The sequence below is a fragment of the Crocuta crocuta genome, unplaced genomic scaffold, assembly GCF_008692635.1.
Source record: "Crocuta crocuta isolate KB4526 unplaced genomic scaffold, BGI_CrCroc_1.0 scaffold619, whole genome shotgun sequence".
NCBI lineage: Eukaryota > Metazoa > Chordata > Mammalia > Carnivora > Hyaenidae > Crocuta > Crocuta crocuta.
In genome coordinates this window covers 2515233-2532225 of record NW_027533395.1, presented here as the reverse complement: position 1 = coordinate 2532225, position 16993 = coordinate 2515233, and the positions used below count along the sequence as shown (strand labels likewise).

Here is a 16993-nt window from a genome sequence, read left to right as displayed (position 1 = left end):
GCCAGTGCATTCTCAGAAATGCTCAAGTTAAGCTAGTTAAATCATTATCCAGGCACAGAATCTTTGGTCTTGCATCATTTGGTTTGATTTTTCTTCTCCCTGCCGTAAACTGTCCATTTAGTACATTATGTGTTTCAGACAGTGTGAAACACATGCAGACTATATAGCCCCGAGGCTTTGGCAGGGGGGAAAAAAACCTAAATGTAGGGGCGACTGGGTGGCTCAGTTGGTTAAGCATCTGACTTTGGCTCAGGTCATGATCTCACAGTTTGTGGGTTCGAGCCCCATGTCGGGCTCTGTGCTGACTGCCACCTCTGAGCCTGGAGCCTGTTTCAGATTCTGTATCTCCCTCTCTCTCTGACCCTTCCCTGCTCACACTGCCTCTCTCTCTCAGAAATAAATAAAACATTAAAAAAACCCCACCTAGATGTAGATGTAAGGAACAGAGGAAAAATAATTTCTAATTATTTGGGGGCACAGCTGTCTCATTGAACCAAAACAGTGCTTCTGAAACAGCAAAAACCACAGAACACAAATTATATTGGTGGGATTCATGTGACTTTTAATTCTTATCTTACTAATGTTTTACAGGAAGTATGAGAAGTAAAGAGAGGGATGGAGTGAGGGAAAGGAAGAAGAGAAAGTATCTTTCCAGTTCCTTGAGCCGCTGAAGCAGGTACTAGGATAAGAAAGTTTAGTAAAAGCATCATGTCCTTTCTGCTGTGAATGGAGGTGTGTGACAGAGACCTGGCAACTCTTAAGGTCTGATGGAAGTGACTGCAGACAGAGAATTAGCCTGACATCAAACTTGGAACATGTATGTGGGAGATGGGGCAATGCGGCTGCTACACAGTTGGGCAGATGAAAAGCTGACTCTCCAGAATGTACTTCCTAGCACATGAGTAGGAGCATATGTACCCCTTCTCTAGTATGGGCATCGCTGCCTCTCCAGTAGGGAAGGGAGACCTCACCAACCACGCAGCAATGGGAAAACTGTTGGGCAGGACTCTTTTATTAGACAAGAGAAAGATTTATTTTTTATGCTTGCTGGTGGTGTTGATTGACCAGAGGTGATTTCTTTTACTTTTGGGCAGTAGCACTGTGTTCTGGGGATTAACTTAATTACACTTAGCACTCTTAAAAGGCATAGGAGAGTAAAAGCAAGCCCTTTTTCGGACCTAGACTGTGGAAAGGGGGATAAGTGGGCTCTAAGGGTAAGGGCACGAAACAGCTAATTCTAGATCACCACAAATGAACTGACACAGATCAATGAGACCTTGGCTTTTCCCATCCACACAAATACTCACCTCTTCTAGCGTATACTACTAAATCTAAGGTCAGCTTAATCACAGCTTGGGGCACTATAAATGTGTTTCTAAAGTTAAAGTGAACAGCTACATTCTTAATAAAGTACCTTTTTTCCCCCTAATTAAATGGATTTGAATAAGCTGAAAGCCTAAAATCTAGGGACTCTTTTCATTATTGTATTTGTTGGGGCAACCCTTAAAACTTATCACTGCTTTTTCTTTGTTTTCCTTATAGAATTGGAAGGGCATGAAATGGGCAGGAAGAAGTCATTCCATGAATGGTCAACATGCATCTAATTTACCCATTGAACAAAGAGAGCTAAAGGGGGTACGTTCTTTTGAGAAGAACCTAAATGTGTTTAAGAGGGAAGAATACTATACTTGCCTTTTTTTTTTTTCCTTTTTTCCTGAATGGAAGAAAAGGATACAAGGAATTGTGAGAGGTGGGAGGAAGTGTCCATTAAACAACCACCTATCACTTGTGAAGCAGTTTTGTCAGAGTGGTGTTGGATGTGGACCATTGGTATATCTTTGGCAGTGATCTTATGTTTTACGTACCTAGAGTGAGACTATATAGCAGGGTGTTGTCTGGGTATACTGAGCAAATATAAGTTTTAATTTCAATTCACAGCAAATGACGACGATCACAGATTTAGCACCTTAATTTGTACTTCCTCTGTACCTGAATCATCTAATGCTGTGAAGCCTGAGCTTTAGGTGAGAAAGCGGAATTCTTAGATAACTCGTCTGTGATTGTGCTAGGACTGCAGTTTGCTCCAACCTAAGGGGTGCTTTTGTTATTAGAGAAAGTGAGGACTCAATGCTAAATAGGAGACTGAAGCCTTGAAGACATTTTGTAGTGGTGACAGGTGTTTTGGTTCAGGAATAGGCTCTTTAACAAGTCAAATGCATATTATCCCCTCCTAAGCATTAACTTCTTTTAAGCATCAGAATTATATTTTTTGGCTTGAAGTGGTACTTTCTTCTATATTTGATTTCTCGGTTTTCTTAGTAGATATGACCGTCTCCTCCAATATTTCTTCAAAACTTTCCCCTATCTGGGAGGTTTTCTTAGAGGCCACCTTAGAAGCCTCTTCCTCCTCCTCCTCCTCTTTCTTAAGAGACAGCCCAGTGGATGAGACTTTGGAGGTTGTAGAACTGAGGATTCTAGGTGGGAGCAGATAACCTGGATTGGGAGGTGGATTCAGCCCTGAAATGCTCAATCCACTGGTGCTAAAACGTGTCTCTTCACCTTCCAGCAGTTTCCTGTAAATCCAACAGAGAAACATTCTTAGGAAGTGAACTTGCAACTTTTTTTTTTTTTTTAAAGAACTTAACCCTCCAGCTCCTATTCATTTTATAAAGATTCCACAGGACTCTTCAGTTTATTCATGAGCTTGAAACCAATAAATATTGAATTCTAAGGCCCCAGCACATGCATACACACGCCCAAGTACACACACTCACACACACTCACACATGTTTGGCACCAGCTGTTTAAAGCACTGTCAAAGGGAAACCTATCCTATTCACAAATATGTTCAAAAGGAAATTTTTATACAATTCCCCTTGGCTTCATCACACTCAATTTTGGCATTTAAGAGTCTATGAAGCTCTAGGGAGAAGTAATTTTGCTAATTAAAACCTTAAGTGCAATAAGGATACGGAGGCGAGAAGTCCACAAAGGAGGAAGGAACCGCCTAATTCAGCCTGAACTTGGGATTTGTATTTTTCAATGTATAGGAGAACAAAGGGAATGGAACCAGCAACACAAAAACCAGTGAATGAAACTGTTTCAGATACCAGACTTTTTCTCAGCCTCGCCTAACCAGCATTGTAAGTATGGCCCCGATACCTTGTTTCTTATAACTCTAATAATTTTTACCACCTTTTCTTTAAAATTAGAAATTCAAGGGCACCTGGGTGGCTCAGTGGGTTAAGCATCTGACTCTTGGTTTTGGCTTAGGTCATGATCTCACGGCTTCATGGTTTCAACCCCCGTGTTGGGCTCCATGTGGACAGTGCAGAGCCTGCTTCGGATTCTCTCCCTCTCTCTCTCTCTCTCTCTCTCTCTCCCTCCCTCCCCTATTTGTGCTGTCTCTGTCTCTCTCAAAATAAATAAATAAACTTAAAAAAAAGAAGCTCAAAACACTATCACATACTCTTGGAGTTTTGTTTTAAAGTAGTACACATAGTGTAAAAGAAAAAAGAAAAATCTCTCATATTTAGGTGAAGCTTAACTCTTTCATTTACCAGTACTATGACTTAGAATAAGTTGCATAGTCAGTTTGTGGTTCAAGTTTCCTCATCTGCAAAATGGAAATAATATGATGGATACCTAGATAATTTAAATACAGTAGCTAATATAGTGCACATAGTAGTCATTCAAAAAATAGTAGCTGCTGTTACTTTTAAAGGTAATGTTCACTTGAACATTGCTTGAGTAGAAATCCAGGGGGAGACCTCACATATTAGGATGTTCTATGTTGTATAAACCCTATTTTTAAAAGTTAGAATCTGGTAGATTTTTTCTTTTAATTTTTTTTAAGTTTATTTTATTTTTGAGAGAGAGACAGAGCACAAGCAGGGGAGGGGCAGAGAGAGACACATACACAGAATCTGAAGCAGGCTCCAGACTCTGAGCTGTCAGCACAGAGCCCAACAGAGAGCTTGAACTCACAACTGCAAGATCATGACCTGAGCCGAAGTCAGACGCTCAACCCACTGAGCCACTCAGGCGTCCCAGAGTCTGGTGGATTTTATGTCAACCTCTGGATACTCACATTATCTCCTTAAATCCCAGTAGAGGTAGGTAGGTTACTCCAGGACTAGTAAGGTGGAGCTGAGATATAAACAAGTTGAAGGACAGAGGGGTCAGCTTGCCTGCACGGTGCCAGTGATGTCTTTCTTTCCTCATCCCCTCTCACCCATCAGAAATCAGAGAGACTGAAACCACTTTATCCACTTATTTGGGTAGTATTGCCCCAGATGACCGGACATGGTTGGGTGAGCACGCCCTTTGAAATACCTGTAAGCTGCAATCTCAATATCAAGAGCCATTTTGACATTGAGCAAGTCCTGGTATTCCCGAAGGTGGCGAGCCATCTCACTCTTGGTGTTCCTCAGATCATTCTCCAGCTGCCCGATGCTATCCTGAAAAGTGACACATCCAACATATTTGACCCAGGTGAAATTCAGTAAGATTTCCACAAAGTAAGGATTCTCATCCCTGACTCCACATTAAAAATCTAGGCCTGTCCCCCCAGCCCGGATTCTGATTTATTTGTTCTGGGAGTGGGGGAGGTCCCAGCAACTGCCTTTTTTCATAAACGTCCCCTGGAGATTTCGATGCATGGTCAGGGTTGGGCACTTCTATTGCAGGGCATATGGTTCTTGACTGAACACCAGAGGAATATTTTCTCTCTCTTTTTTAAATGCTTATTTCTTTTTGAGAGAGAGAGTGCTAGTGGGGGAAGGGCGGAGAGAGAGGGGACAGAGCATCCAAAGCAGGCTCTGTGCTGACAGCAGAGAGCCCAATGCAGGGCTCGAACTCACAAGCCCTGAGATCATGACCCAAGCTGAAGTCAGATGCTTAACCAACTGAGCTACCCAGGTGGCCCTCTCTCTCTCTCTCACTCTTTTTAACTTACTTATCATCCCTCCTTTGCTTATTGATTGCTACTGAATAACTCCATTGTTGCATGCTTTTTCCAAAATCCAAAGCTTCAGGTTAGAAGCTTAGACTCCAAAAATTCCACTGTGAAAAGCACAGGGAGGATGGCAAGTCCTCTCTGCCTCCATTCATTCTGATGGTTTCCTGGAAGTCTGCTACTCAATCACCTTACTGAAAGCATTTTACACAATACATAAGGAGGAAGCAGAAAGATTCCATGGAATTGTTTTAATCCAAATGACAGATTTAAATTATATTTTTAAAAAGAAACTAACTAAGTTCATGTAATAGCTTTGCTCCAATTTCTTTCAGGTGCAAACCCAGGCACAGAAGACAACTAGCTTTAAATGTTTGATTCTTGGGTTGCCTGGGTGGCTCAGTCGGTTGAGCATCTGACTTTGGTTCAGGTCATGATCTCGCAGCCTGTGAGTTCAAGCCACGCGTCAGGCTCTGTGTTGATAGCTCAGAGCCTGGAGCCTGCTTCGGATCCTGTGTCTCCCTCTCTTTCCCTCTCCTGCTCACACTGTCTCTCTCAAAAATGAATAAACATTTTTTAAAAAGTTTGATTCTTGAGTAGCCAGAGGATTTTTTAAAACAATTTATTTATTTTTATTTCAATTTTCTTTTCTTTGTTTATTTAGAGAGAGAGCGAGAGTGAGTGCGGGAGGGGCAGAGAAGAGGACAGAGAGAATCCCAAGCAGGCTCCACACTGTCAGTGCAGAGCCTGGTGCAGGCCTTGAACTTGTGAACCATCAGAATATGACCTGAGGCAAACAAAGTTGGATGCTTAACTGATTGAGCCACCCAGATGCCCTCAGATGATCTTTTCAAAACACAGCAGGTTCTGTTGCTCACCTTCTTGAAACCCTCTAACAGCTTTAGAATAAGGGCCAAACTCCTCAGCATGGCCTATACTATTTCCCTTGCTCAAAGTGTTTCAGCTACCCTGGGCTTCTCTTTTGCTCCTTAAACTTACCAATGAACATACTAAGTTCATTGCTGTCCCAGGCCCTCGAGGCTAGCTATTTCCTCTATTTGGAATGCTCTGTGGTAGGTCTTCCCTGGCCAATTCTGTTTCATCGAAGATTCAGTTCAAATGCCCTCTGCTCAGACAGGTCTTCCTTTGTGTCTAATGGAAGTACCCTTTCCACACGATCTAGCATGGTATTTTACCTCAAGCCAGGCCAGTAGCTAGCCCATGCAGGGGCTTTGTGCAAATTAGAAAAGGCAACTTCAGTGGGAGGACAAATTACAAGAAAGCACATACTTGAAAGTGGCCACTCTGCTCTTAGCTCTTATCATTATCTGAAAATTTCTTGTTCATTTATTAGTTTACTAGTTTATTTTCTGTCACCTTCCTCTCTCTCATGGTTTTTCACCCTGGGCACTGTTGACACTTTGGGCTGGATAATTCTTTGCTGTTGGGGGCCGTCCTGTGAATTGTAGGGTGTTTAGCAGCATCCCTGACCTCTACCTGTTAGTAGCACACACCCTCCCTCCCAGCAGTGATAACCAATCAACAATGCCTCTAGACATCGTAAATGTCCCCTCGAAGGCAAATCACTCCTGTCAGAGAACTACTGCTGCAGAATGTAATTTACATGGAAACAGGGGCTGTTTCTGTTTAGTTCATCCACGGAAGCCCAGATCCTAGCACAATGCACACTAGATGCTCAATGAATCACTATTAAATGAATGAACAGTGCTACACAAGCACTTCTTTTTCTAGGACCTGAAAGATGTGAGCTAATAACCCATATAATTCAGTTGAAGCTTTGTCGACATAAAGAACACAGCAATTTAGAGTAACTTTTATGAAATGAGTGATGCAGATAAACATCAGAAACCTCAAGAAGTGGTAAGGGGCCCTCGTAACTTCCCGTGTGGGGAGGATGAAGTGGTGGTGAAGGCAGGGCTGATAACATCAGGGAGTGCAGACTTCCAAATCAGGAGACTGTAGAAAGAATGAAAATTCATACCACCTACCTGTTCTATAAATATTGACAGGAATACTGCAAAGGAGAGACTCAATTAACTGAGGGGTACAGAGCAAGGAATGACAAGCAGTAGGGAAAATACATATTACAAGGAAAGCGACGGAAATATTACAAAGTGTGTTAAGAGATCATAAGGGCTTAAAATGCTTTTTACCAAAAATTTTACTTGATGGTTGTTTCCGGAGTTTAACCTACAAGCAAGTCTGCTAGTGATGCACTGGGGGTAAGAGAAGCAATACTACCACGGTTAAGGGGAAAAGGAGAAAGGGAAGGAAGACTTCATTATGCAAAGTAGCAGGAGAAATGAAATTTGAGGAAAAGGATCATCAGGATCTTTGGGTTGCATTTCTTGCCCTGCCACAAATATCTAACATACCTCAGTCAGTTTTCTATATTTTAGTTTCTTTCAAACTTTCATTTCGATGTATGGAAAATTATAATGTTTAATTCTTTTCTGAGGTATACCGAGATCCTCAAGTTAGGATTCCAATTTAAGGGACCTCACATTACTATATGAGTGTATTATCTATTAAATTAGATAATAGGCGTTAGAACAGCACTTGTCACATACAAATTGCTCAATAATTGTTAATGATTTTTATTATTGTTAATATCATACCATGTGACTCTATAACCCTTTTTAATCATATGGACAGATTAATCATGTGTCCTCCCTACAACCCCTTGGATTACTAAGGAAAGCAATGTATAACTTTAATATTAGATAGTTGAAGGCATATTCCTTAAAGCATCAGATTTAAAAATTTTTTTCAATGAAAACCTATCTAAAGTGGCTTGTACCATTTTTTTAAAGTTTTTACTTTTTTATTTATTTTTAAAATTTCTTTTTTAATGTTTATTCATTTTTGAGAGACAGAGAGAGACACAGCATGAGGAGGAGGGGCAGAGAGAGAGGGAGACACAGAACCAGAAGCAGGCTCCAGGCTCTCAGCTGTGAGCACAGAGTCTGATGTGGGGCTTGAACCCATGAACCGTGAGATCATGACCTGGGCCGAATCTGGATGCTCAACCGACTGAGGCACCCAGGCACCTCTAAAGATTTTATTTTTGGGGCGCCTGGGTGGCTTAGTCGGTTGAGCGTCTGACTTTCGCTTAGGTCATGATCTCGCGGTTCGTGGGTTCGAGCCCCGCGTCGGGCTCTGTGCTGANTGACCCTCCCCTGCTCATGCTGTCTCTCTCTCTCCTAGAAATAAATAAAACATTTAAAAAAAAAAAAAGATTTTATTTTTTAAAGTAATCTCTACCTCCAATGCAGGACGCAAACTCACACCCCCAAGATCAAGATCTGAATGCTCTGGAGTACCTGGGTGGCTCAGTCAGTTGAACTTAGGTCATGATCTTGCCAGTTGCCTGTCAGCATGGACCCACTTGGGATCTTCTGTCCCCCTATCTCTGCTCCTCCCCTTCTTGTACTCTCCCCAAAATAAATGAATGAATAAGTAAGTAAGTAAATACGTAAATAAATAAATAAATAAATAAATAAAATAAATAAATAAATAAAAAGAGCTGCATGCTCTACCAACCACGCCAGCCAAGCGCCCCTCTTGTACCATTCTTAATTTGGACATAAACATAATGCAACCTTTCTTATCAACTATGGGTTGTGATAATGATCAAGTATTTTTCTATAGTTCTATGATGTCTTTTATACATCAGGTCAACTGAGGGATATTGGGTTATTTCTATCCTAAATGGCCCCAAAGAGCAGTGGTTGCATTAGTACTTGTTACTTATTGATTTTCTTTGTTTTGAAAGTTAAACTAATGCTCCTTGTCCTTGATGATGGCTGACTCCATTGGTCCCTCTTCTCTATCTTGTAGCAGGCTTGAAATTCAAATGACAAAGTGCTTTAGGATCAGGTAAAGTAAGAATGAATAAGTGAGGGGCCCCAGAGGGGGTCAACTTCCCAATATGTGATTTTAAGTTAGACGTTTTATCTCATCAGTGGGTTAATAAGGTCCTTTTTCTTTTTTTTCCTTTTTTCTCCTAAGTTTATTTATTTATTTTGAGAGAGAGGGAAAGAGAGGGAGAGAGGGGGGAGGGGGGCTGTGAGAGGGAGAGAGAGAGAATTCTAAGCAGGCTCTACACTGTCGGCGCAGAGTCCAATGCAGGCCTCGAACCCCCAAACCATGAGATCATGACCCAATCTGAAACCCCAAGAGTCAGATGCTCAACTGACTGAGCCACGCAGGCACCCTAATGTAGTCCTCTTTTTGTTTCAGAGCTGTGTTCGCTGAATAAGAGGTTGTTGGGAGCTGAGTTCTAGATAAAGGAGATTTCCTTGAATTTTTATGTTATACATTTCATACATCTATTTTATGGATCAGAGTAGGCAAAAAGCATGACTTTGCTCCTTTCAGAAGGAATTGGGCTGAGTGCTGCTGACCATTGCTCTTCAATGTGTAGTCTCTTTGTGTTCTCTTCTCCATACCAGGCTGTCTTGCATTGCCCTTCAAAAGCCCTGCCAAAGATGGCCTCCAGCTGGAAATCTGAACAGAGCACTGCAGTCTGCCCCCTCCCCCAACCACGCAGCTGCTGCTGGCTTAGCCTGAGGGAATGGCAGAGAGGCACTCCCAGTTCCAGCTGGGGTCTCTCCTGGAGTAGTAGCTAAGACAAGTGCTGAGCATCTTCCCAAGGGCTGGAAGGATGCAGACCAGGAGTAAGAGAAAGAACTGGTCACATAAGCAACTGCACTGGAGAAAAGGAACCACAAATGGTGCTATGGATTTCATCACTTTTAGGAGCCCTCAGCCAGGCGAGCAGTAGTGAGTGCAGCACAGTCTGAAGGAAAGAGCCCATCCAGACTTAGTGGGTGGGCAAAGAGGATTTTCATATGTGGACCACCCATATGCCTTATTCTCCTTCCTGTCTTTGCTTTCTTCCCCCCCCACCCCCCCCACCATACTTTAAAATCTTGCATAATATGAGCTGGTTTATATCGTGAAATGCGGTTTAGGTCAATGCACCCCCAAATCAGTCTGAGAACAATAGAATGCAGCACTTTTACTGAAACTGCATATTCCTGGACCCTACCTGTGAACAACTGAATCCAGTTGGGAGAAGGAGTAGGCCTAAGAATTTTTGTTAAGCCCCCAAGCGACCTTGGTGGACCAATGGGTTTAGGAACTACTTGTTTGAATTTATTTCTGTGAAGGAGCAATCAAGGTGGCCCTTGTGACGATAATACAGAGAGGCAGAGAGGGGCAAAAACCAAACCAAACCAAAAACACATGGAAGAATTTAAAAAAAAAAAGGACTAAATGTAGTTTCTTTTGAATTCTAATTTCAGAGATAAATCTATCGCGCAATTGATTTACCTATCAGCCACTGTCACCCCCAGTCTCTAAGGGGTCAGTCCCTTCTTGCTATTTCATTAGGTTATATTCCAATCTCTTACTGGAGAGAGGAGGGCAGACTTGGCTCATCTCCCTGGGGAGCATTAACTAATGGTGAGCTTGATTATTCAGCAAGGTCTTTCAAGGAAAGCCTTGGCTTTCCAAGACTGACCATAATACAAGGCCAAGGCCTCCGGTATCCTGAAAAAATATCCTTAGATGTCTTTGGCAGAACAGGGCCTTTAATGGTGATGAAGTAGCTATGCAGGAACCAGCTTCGCCCTGGGTCAGAAGTGGAAAAGGATTCAACTGGAGAGTGGCTACATTTGGGTTTTGAAGACAATGGTCCTAGCTCTTCATAATTTCTCCTGTCACCTGATTTGGACTCTCTCATATATCATTGTGTACTTACCATGTCACCTTGAATCATTCTTTACCCTTTCAAAAGTGTAATAACCTTCTCTCCTTGAATAAGCTGTCAGCATTCCAGGCACGGAAAATATGACCTTAATGGGGCCTTCCTCTGCCTCTTAAGAGGGAGGCAAGCTTGCAAAGGAATATGGGTCTATCATTCATCTTTGAAGCAGAAGAAAGAGAACCGCCTCCCATTACTGCAGTGAAAGGGGAGTAGGGAGGGGTGAGAGGGCAAGAAAACAATGGCTGAATCTCACTGCCAGTACTATTAGAGAAAACAGCCAGAGAACACTCCTGTGACTTCAGGCCTTCAGGATCAGCAGGTGAGGATGCGAGCCCCTCCTCAGCCTGAAGTCCCAAGGGGTAGGAAATAGCTTTCTGTCGTCTCATCTCCTCTTCCACTCCACCAGCAGGTCCACCAGGCTTTGAAGGCTCATGCTGATGGGGGCAGCACTGCAGAGCTGCAGATGCCGCAGTTTCTGTTGTTTTGTTTGTTTGCTTGTTTCCTGTAGACTGTATCTGGATGACCCTACTATTGTCTAACACTGAAAGCCTTTTAAGCAGACAAAACAAGTCACACAGTACTGTCACTACCTCTTAGAATGTAGGCTGTACCAAAGAGAGGGCATGGCAGCTGCAGGTAAGTTATTCTTTTTGTAGAAATACTGGGCTAGCCCTTCAGAAGACCACCTAGCTCATCTTTTGAGGCTTCTAGAAGAACACACGAAGTCTCAATTAACTACATGTGGTTAATTCAGGCCGTGCAGGGGCTGGGCCACATACTGAAAAATTCAAGTTACAGCTTTTGAAGCAGAAGAGAAGTATTCACTTGAATTGTACCATAATTCCAAACTAACCAAAACAAATGGTCCAAGCAAGCTGTCTTCCTTAACTAATGGGGGTAGTTTATAATGGACAACAAATATTTGCACACCAATAAGAAATCTGAGGTTTTACTCCTTTCTTGATTCTATTGTATTAATGTTCCCAAATCCTATTAAGTGCATCAAATGTAAACTTCGATATTGGCTAGAATGAATTATTGCAAATTTCTAAATTATTACCATTCTACCCAACGGAGCTTTTATTATATCTTTGAATTGAATCACACTATTTGGGTTCCTTTCTTTCCCACTGCCTCTGTACCCTTTGTGGTCATAAGCCCAGAATGTCCTGTATAGTAGGACTGAAGATGCAGTGGCCTTTGTTTAGAGAGAAAAGGAAGAAAGATCCAATCAATACCTTCATAGGAGCTTAGAGGACATGCCAAGATGGAAAAAATAAGTGGCCTATAACAAAGATAGGATCATCCATCTCTGTGATTTATCACATGCATTTAGGTTGGAAAATTATTAAGGAGATGTGAATTTTCAAGTGAGACCTCACTGCTGCTGAGAACATTAAGTGTTTTTTGTTAAGTGCTAAGCCATCCATGACAGTGAAAATTGATGCTGTGCATGAGGTGACCTTTGATTGCAGGTAGCTAAGACTGATGTGATGGTGTTGCAGATGGAAAAAAAAAAAAAAGCCCAAAGCAGTTAATTGCCTAGAGAGTCATAACTGGGACATGAGACGGGAGAGACAGCATTTCTGAGATGGAAAGAACTCTAGATCAGCACCGAGGACAGCGCCCCGACCACTCCCGTTTGCTATGCGGTGTGACGCTTTCTTAAGAAAGAAATACCATCGATAGGTCCACAAGGAAACTGTGTGTGTGAGCGTGTGTGTGTGTGGTGGGGGAGGGGGGGAGGGGAGCAGAGCAGTTGTAACTAGCCCAATCACCCAGCTCCTTGGTTCCCAATCTCTACTGTTTTGAAGGCAAAAGTAAAGAAAATGGGGTAGAACCCTTCCTAATTCAGTCCAGCATTCTCTTTAGGGCAGACGATAATCCATAAATATCAATCCCGGGCGCACAGAAAGCTTTTCAAAGTCAACCAAACAAGCCAGACAGCCGAGACAGCACTGCCAACCACGAGAGGCTGTAACCCACCTGCAATGGGTTCACTCCTACTTTTGGTGGGGAACTGTTCTTCAGGTCGCCAGGGTGTTTATGTCCATTTGCGGACAGGGAAGCATTAGATTTTTGGATTCTGAAAAACATAAGCTTAAGGGATTTTTCTAAAAAGGCTCGGGCAGGGACAGAGGGTGGCCAGGACTTTAGAATGAATGGTATAGACTCCAGGGCTTTTAGTTTGCCTCTTCCTCTTCCCTCCCCTCCGCTCCCCTCCTCTCGGTTCCTAGAGCTCCAGTTGTGTGGGAAAGCGCAGGTAGGTGGCAGAGAGGACAGGGCGCCCCTCCCTTTGCAGCGTTCCAGCTCTTACCTGGTAGCTAGCCACCTCTGCACTGTGCCGCTCCTCCAGCTCCAGGATCTGCCTCTCCAGGGACTCATTGGCCCCACGCAGCCCCTCGATCTCGATGGTGCGGGCCTGCAGCTGGCGCCGGTACTCATGAATCTCCTCACGGCTTGCCCGGATGGCTTCGGTGCTGCGCGCTGCCTGCTCGTTCAGGTTGGCAAACTTGGACTTGTACCACTCTTCGGCTGACTGGAGGTTCTTCGCAGCCAGGGATTCATACTGGGCGCGGATCTCCCTCAGCGCCGAACTCAGGTCTGGTTTGGCCACAGCCACGTCCACCTCAGCCGCGGCCTGCGACGACGCCTGCAGCGTGGCCAGCAGCTCGGCCACCTCCTCGTCGTGCACCTGGCGCACGAAGGCCAGCTCGTCCAGCAGCGACTCCACCTTCTTCTCTAGGTCCAGGCGGGCGAGCGTGGCGCCGTCCACGTCGCGCTGCTGCGCCTTCAGGGCGCGCTCCGCGCCTTCGCGCCCTCGGCTCTCCTCCTCACAGCGCGCCCGAAGCCGCTGCACCTCCTCGGCCAGCCCGTCGCGCTCCAGCAGGGCCTGCGCGCGCGCCGAGCTCGCCTCCTCCAGCTGCGCGCGCAGGTCGCGCAGCTCGCGCTGGAAGAGCTCGCCGACGCGAGACGGTTCGGCGTGGCGCTGCCGCAGCGCGGCCAGCTCGGCCTCGAGCGCGCGGTTCTGCGTCTCCAGCTGGTGCACCTTCTCGATGAACACAGCGAAGCGGTCGTTGAGGCCCTGCAGCTGCTCCTTCTCGTTGGTGCGGATGATTTTGTACTCATTGGTGCGCGCCGCCGCCTGACTCAGGTCCAGCCCGTCGGACGCCGGGGGCCGGCGGTAGGCTAGGCCCAGGCCCAGCGACGAGGCCGAGGAGCAGGCGGCGGAGGAGGCGACATTGCATCGGGACAACGACTGCGAGCGGAAGCTACCCGCGCCCCCGGCGCTGGAGAGGCGCGAGGATAGGCGAGAGCCGTCTCCAAACACCTTGCGGTAGGAGGAGGCGCACAGGTAGTGCTCCGAGCCGAAGCTCATGGTGCCGGGACCAGGGCCGGGAGAGCGGATGCGGCTGAAGGTCCAGAGGAGAGAAGAGGTGCGCCAGACGGGGCGCGGCAGGGCGGTGTGCACCGGGTTTTAAGGCTCCGGGGCTGGGGCGGCGCGTTGGGGGCGGAGCTCCTGCTCCGGGACTGGCGGAGAGACGGAAGGGGGGCATTCAGGAGCGGGGGCGGGGAAGCGCAGTGACAATTGCAGCTGCGCGCACGGCGGACCCAGGGCGCGGAGACAAAGCGATTTGCGCAGGAGCCGCTCCCTGTCTGCAGCGCCCCTCCCCAAGAATTGCCTGGTTTGGAAGTGACTTGAACGGAGGGGTGCCTAAACGACTGGGGTTTCCCATCCGGAGACCACCCGGCTCGGTCGCTTCCCTTGACCCTGTCCTTCTTGACCCCTTTAACCCACCCGGAGTTAGGGTTTTCTGGGAGGTGTCCCGTGAGCGAGCCCATCCCTATCCAGGAGCTCCTGAGGGTGAGGCACTGTTTTTCCAGTTAAGAGTGGGGACTTTGTCCCTTCCCTCAGGCTTTGTCCCTTCCCTCAGCCAGCTTGGGGTTCCCAGGGGGTCTACGTCAGAGAGCATCTCATCAGCCGTTCCTCTGCAGCCCTCGCGGAAGCGCCCAGGGCGGGTGGATGGGCGGAATGCTTGTGACGCCCCCGGAAAAGAGGGGGGATAGAAAAAGAACATGGGCCCGAGATGCGGATAGTAGAAAGAAGCGGAGGTCAAAGAGCTGGGATGGCTGCAATGGGCAAAACTGAAGTGCCCCTGACATTTATATAAATAAACGGGTTTTCCACCCGCAAGCCACACAGCTCTGTCGCTTCCCTTGACCCTGCCCTCCTTGCCTGTACCCGGAATTGGGGTTTTTCTAGGAGGTATCCTGTATGCCCATCCCCTCTCCAAGCTCCCAATAGAGATGGGTTCACCACAGCCCCCACCACTCTCCACTGAATAACACCCAACTTCTTAATTCATTTACTTTTAACCATCCAGCCCTGTAGGTGCTAGAGATATCAGGCTGTGTAAATCCTCATCTGGTTTAGGAGCGCCCTTCCTGTGTAGATCTCTCCTTGGACAAAAGAGGTCTCTACAAACATTAAACTCCAGGATTGAGGAAGGGTGCTGTCCACCTGGTGGCCTCCTTTACCGCACAGGATGTGGGGTGGGAAGAGGGGTAGCCAGAGAATGGGATCTGGAGAGAAGAAGGCTGGGAGGAGTCAGTGTAGGGTCTGCAGTATGCACTCACCTTCTAGCTTATAATATCTGTAGGGATGTGGTTATGGCTTCGAAGAGGAAGTAAGAAGAACTTTTTAGTAGACTCCAGAATTCCAGACTGAAGGCCTTTCTTGATTTGAATCTCAAGGATGTAGTTCTAGAAAAGTTTTAACTTCGTGGGTGGAAATATTACCTGAGACAGACCACTAAAGGAAGGGAGAAGGGGAGTCCTATGGGACTTTGAAACATATTTCTTGGCTTTATGTTTGATGTCATAGAAGGTGATCAGGCTCTGCCACAGCCCGTCTCCCTGATTCCTTATCACAGACCGAGACCTGAACTGAAGTCTGTGTTCGTTGGGCTCAGAAATGCCTGAAGAGGTGAAGGATGTAAGAATGCTAGTTAACACTACTGAGTGATTACTCTCTGCTATCCATTGTGCTAGGACTTTTGAACAAGTTTACTTCCTTTCTGGCCACTCTTCAGGGTAGCTCTTACCCCCATTTTGAGGCTCACCTGCAACACTCTGCACAAGGTCGCTGGCAAGAACACATACATTCTTTCCTCACTACGTAATTCTCCTTAGAGCAATGAGGCTCTTGAAGTCTCATTAATTTCCATGCAGCCAGCATAAGGCTAAGTTGGCTTCTGAGGAGTTTTGACCAGTAACACAGTAGCAGGCTGGGTTGTATTTCAAAGAATCAGAGGTGATGGGTTTGAGTTGTGGCTTCTGCCACTTACCAAACCTGTAGAGATAACATAACCTACCTCCCCAAGGTTGTGAAAGACTGAGTTGATGTACGCAAAGGTGCTTTGTAAGCTGTATGGGTATAGGGGGTTCTTGTCATTATTGTCCTCTTTCAAATAAGGGGTCATTGCTTCTCATCTACCACCAACAGGATATGAATTGGGGTTAGTAATGGGGTTTCAGGAAACTGTCCATCATTTCCTTTCACAGACCTTCAGGCTGCTTCTTGGCAAAGAGAATACAGCCAACCTTGATTGTGGTACCAGGAGCCAGCCTGAATGTTGCTAAGTAGAAACACGACAGATAATTAGAAAATCTTCCTTCTGGGCTCTAGTTGTAATCTCATTTAAACCATGTTATTCAGGGCTGAATAACTAAAAATCAGCAAAATGTCCCGGTTGGATTTTTACCTTTCTTTCTCTTTCCATTCTGCAGTACTCCCAAGGTAAAAGACACACAAAGCAGAAGTAAGGCAAAAGACCTTAATAATCCAACAAAGGGGTAGTGGCCTGGAAAATATAGAGTGAGCTGCATTTTATAATTTCTAAACAGCTTATCTTAGCTTATTTTAGATTCCAAACTGAGACTCCCCCAGGGACTAGTACCTCCCCTTTCTTGGCATACCACCCTACAGGCCCAGATGTTTGGCTTAAATATTTTTAGTACAAAGCTCTATTACCAAGAAGTGATCTTGGCTGAGCCTCAAACCACAGTTCCTTCCAGCTGGCCAGGTTTCTTGTGGGAGTGCCCTGCCCTATGCAAAGGTTGTGTCTTCATCTTCCTATAAAGCCAGACTCAGGCACTGTGGATACATTGGTTAGGCATCCCCAGGTTCTCCCTCATGCCACATCCTCTGTGGCCTCTCTGTGGCATTTGGAAGTGCTCTC

At 45.6% G+C, this 16993-nt stretch overlaps 1 protein-coding gene across 1 annotated transcript; it reads right to left on the bottom strand.

Annotated features, from left to right (window-relative positions):
- Window positions 1-536: 536 nt before the first annotated feature.
- Window positions 537-14189, bottom strand: INA (internexin neuronal intermediate filament protein alpha). The gene is made up of 3 exons (XM_077748479.1): window positions 13069-14189; window positions 4336-4460; window positions 537-2573 (listed from the first exon to the last, which is right to left on the bottom strand). Exons 1-3 carry the CDS (start codon window positions 14128-14130, stop codon window positions 2261-2263), a joined length of 1500 nt encoding a protein of 499 aa, XP_077604605.1. The 5' UTR covers window positions 14131-14189; the 3' UTR covers window positions 537-2260.
- Window positions 14190-16993: the final 2804 nt, after the last annotated feature.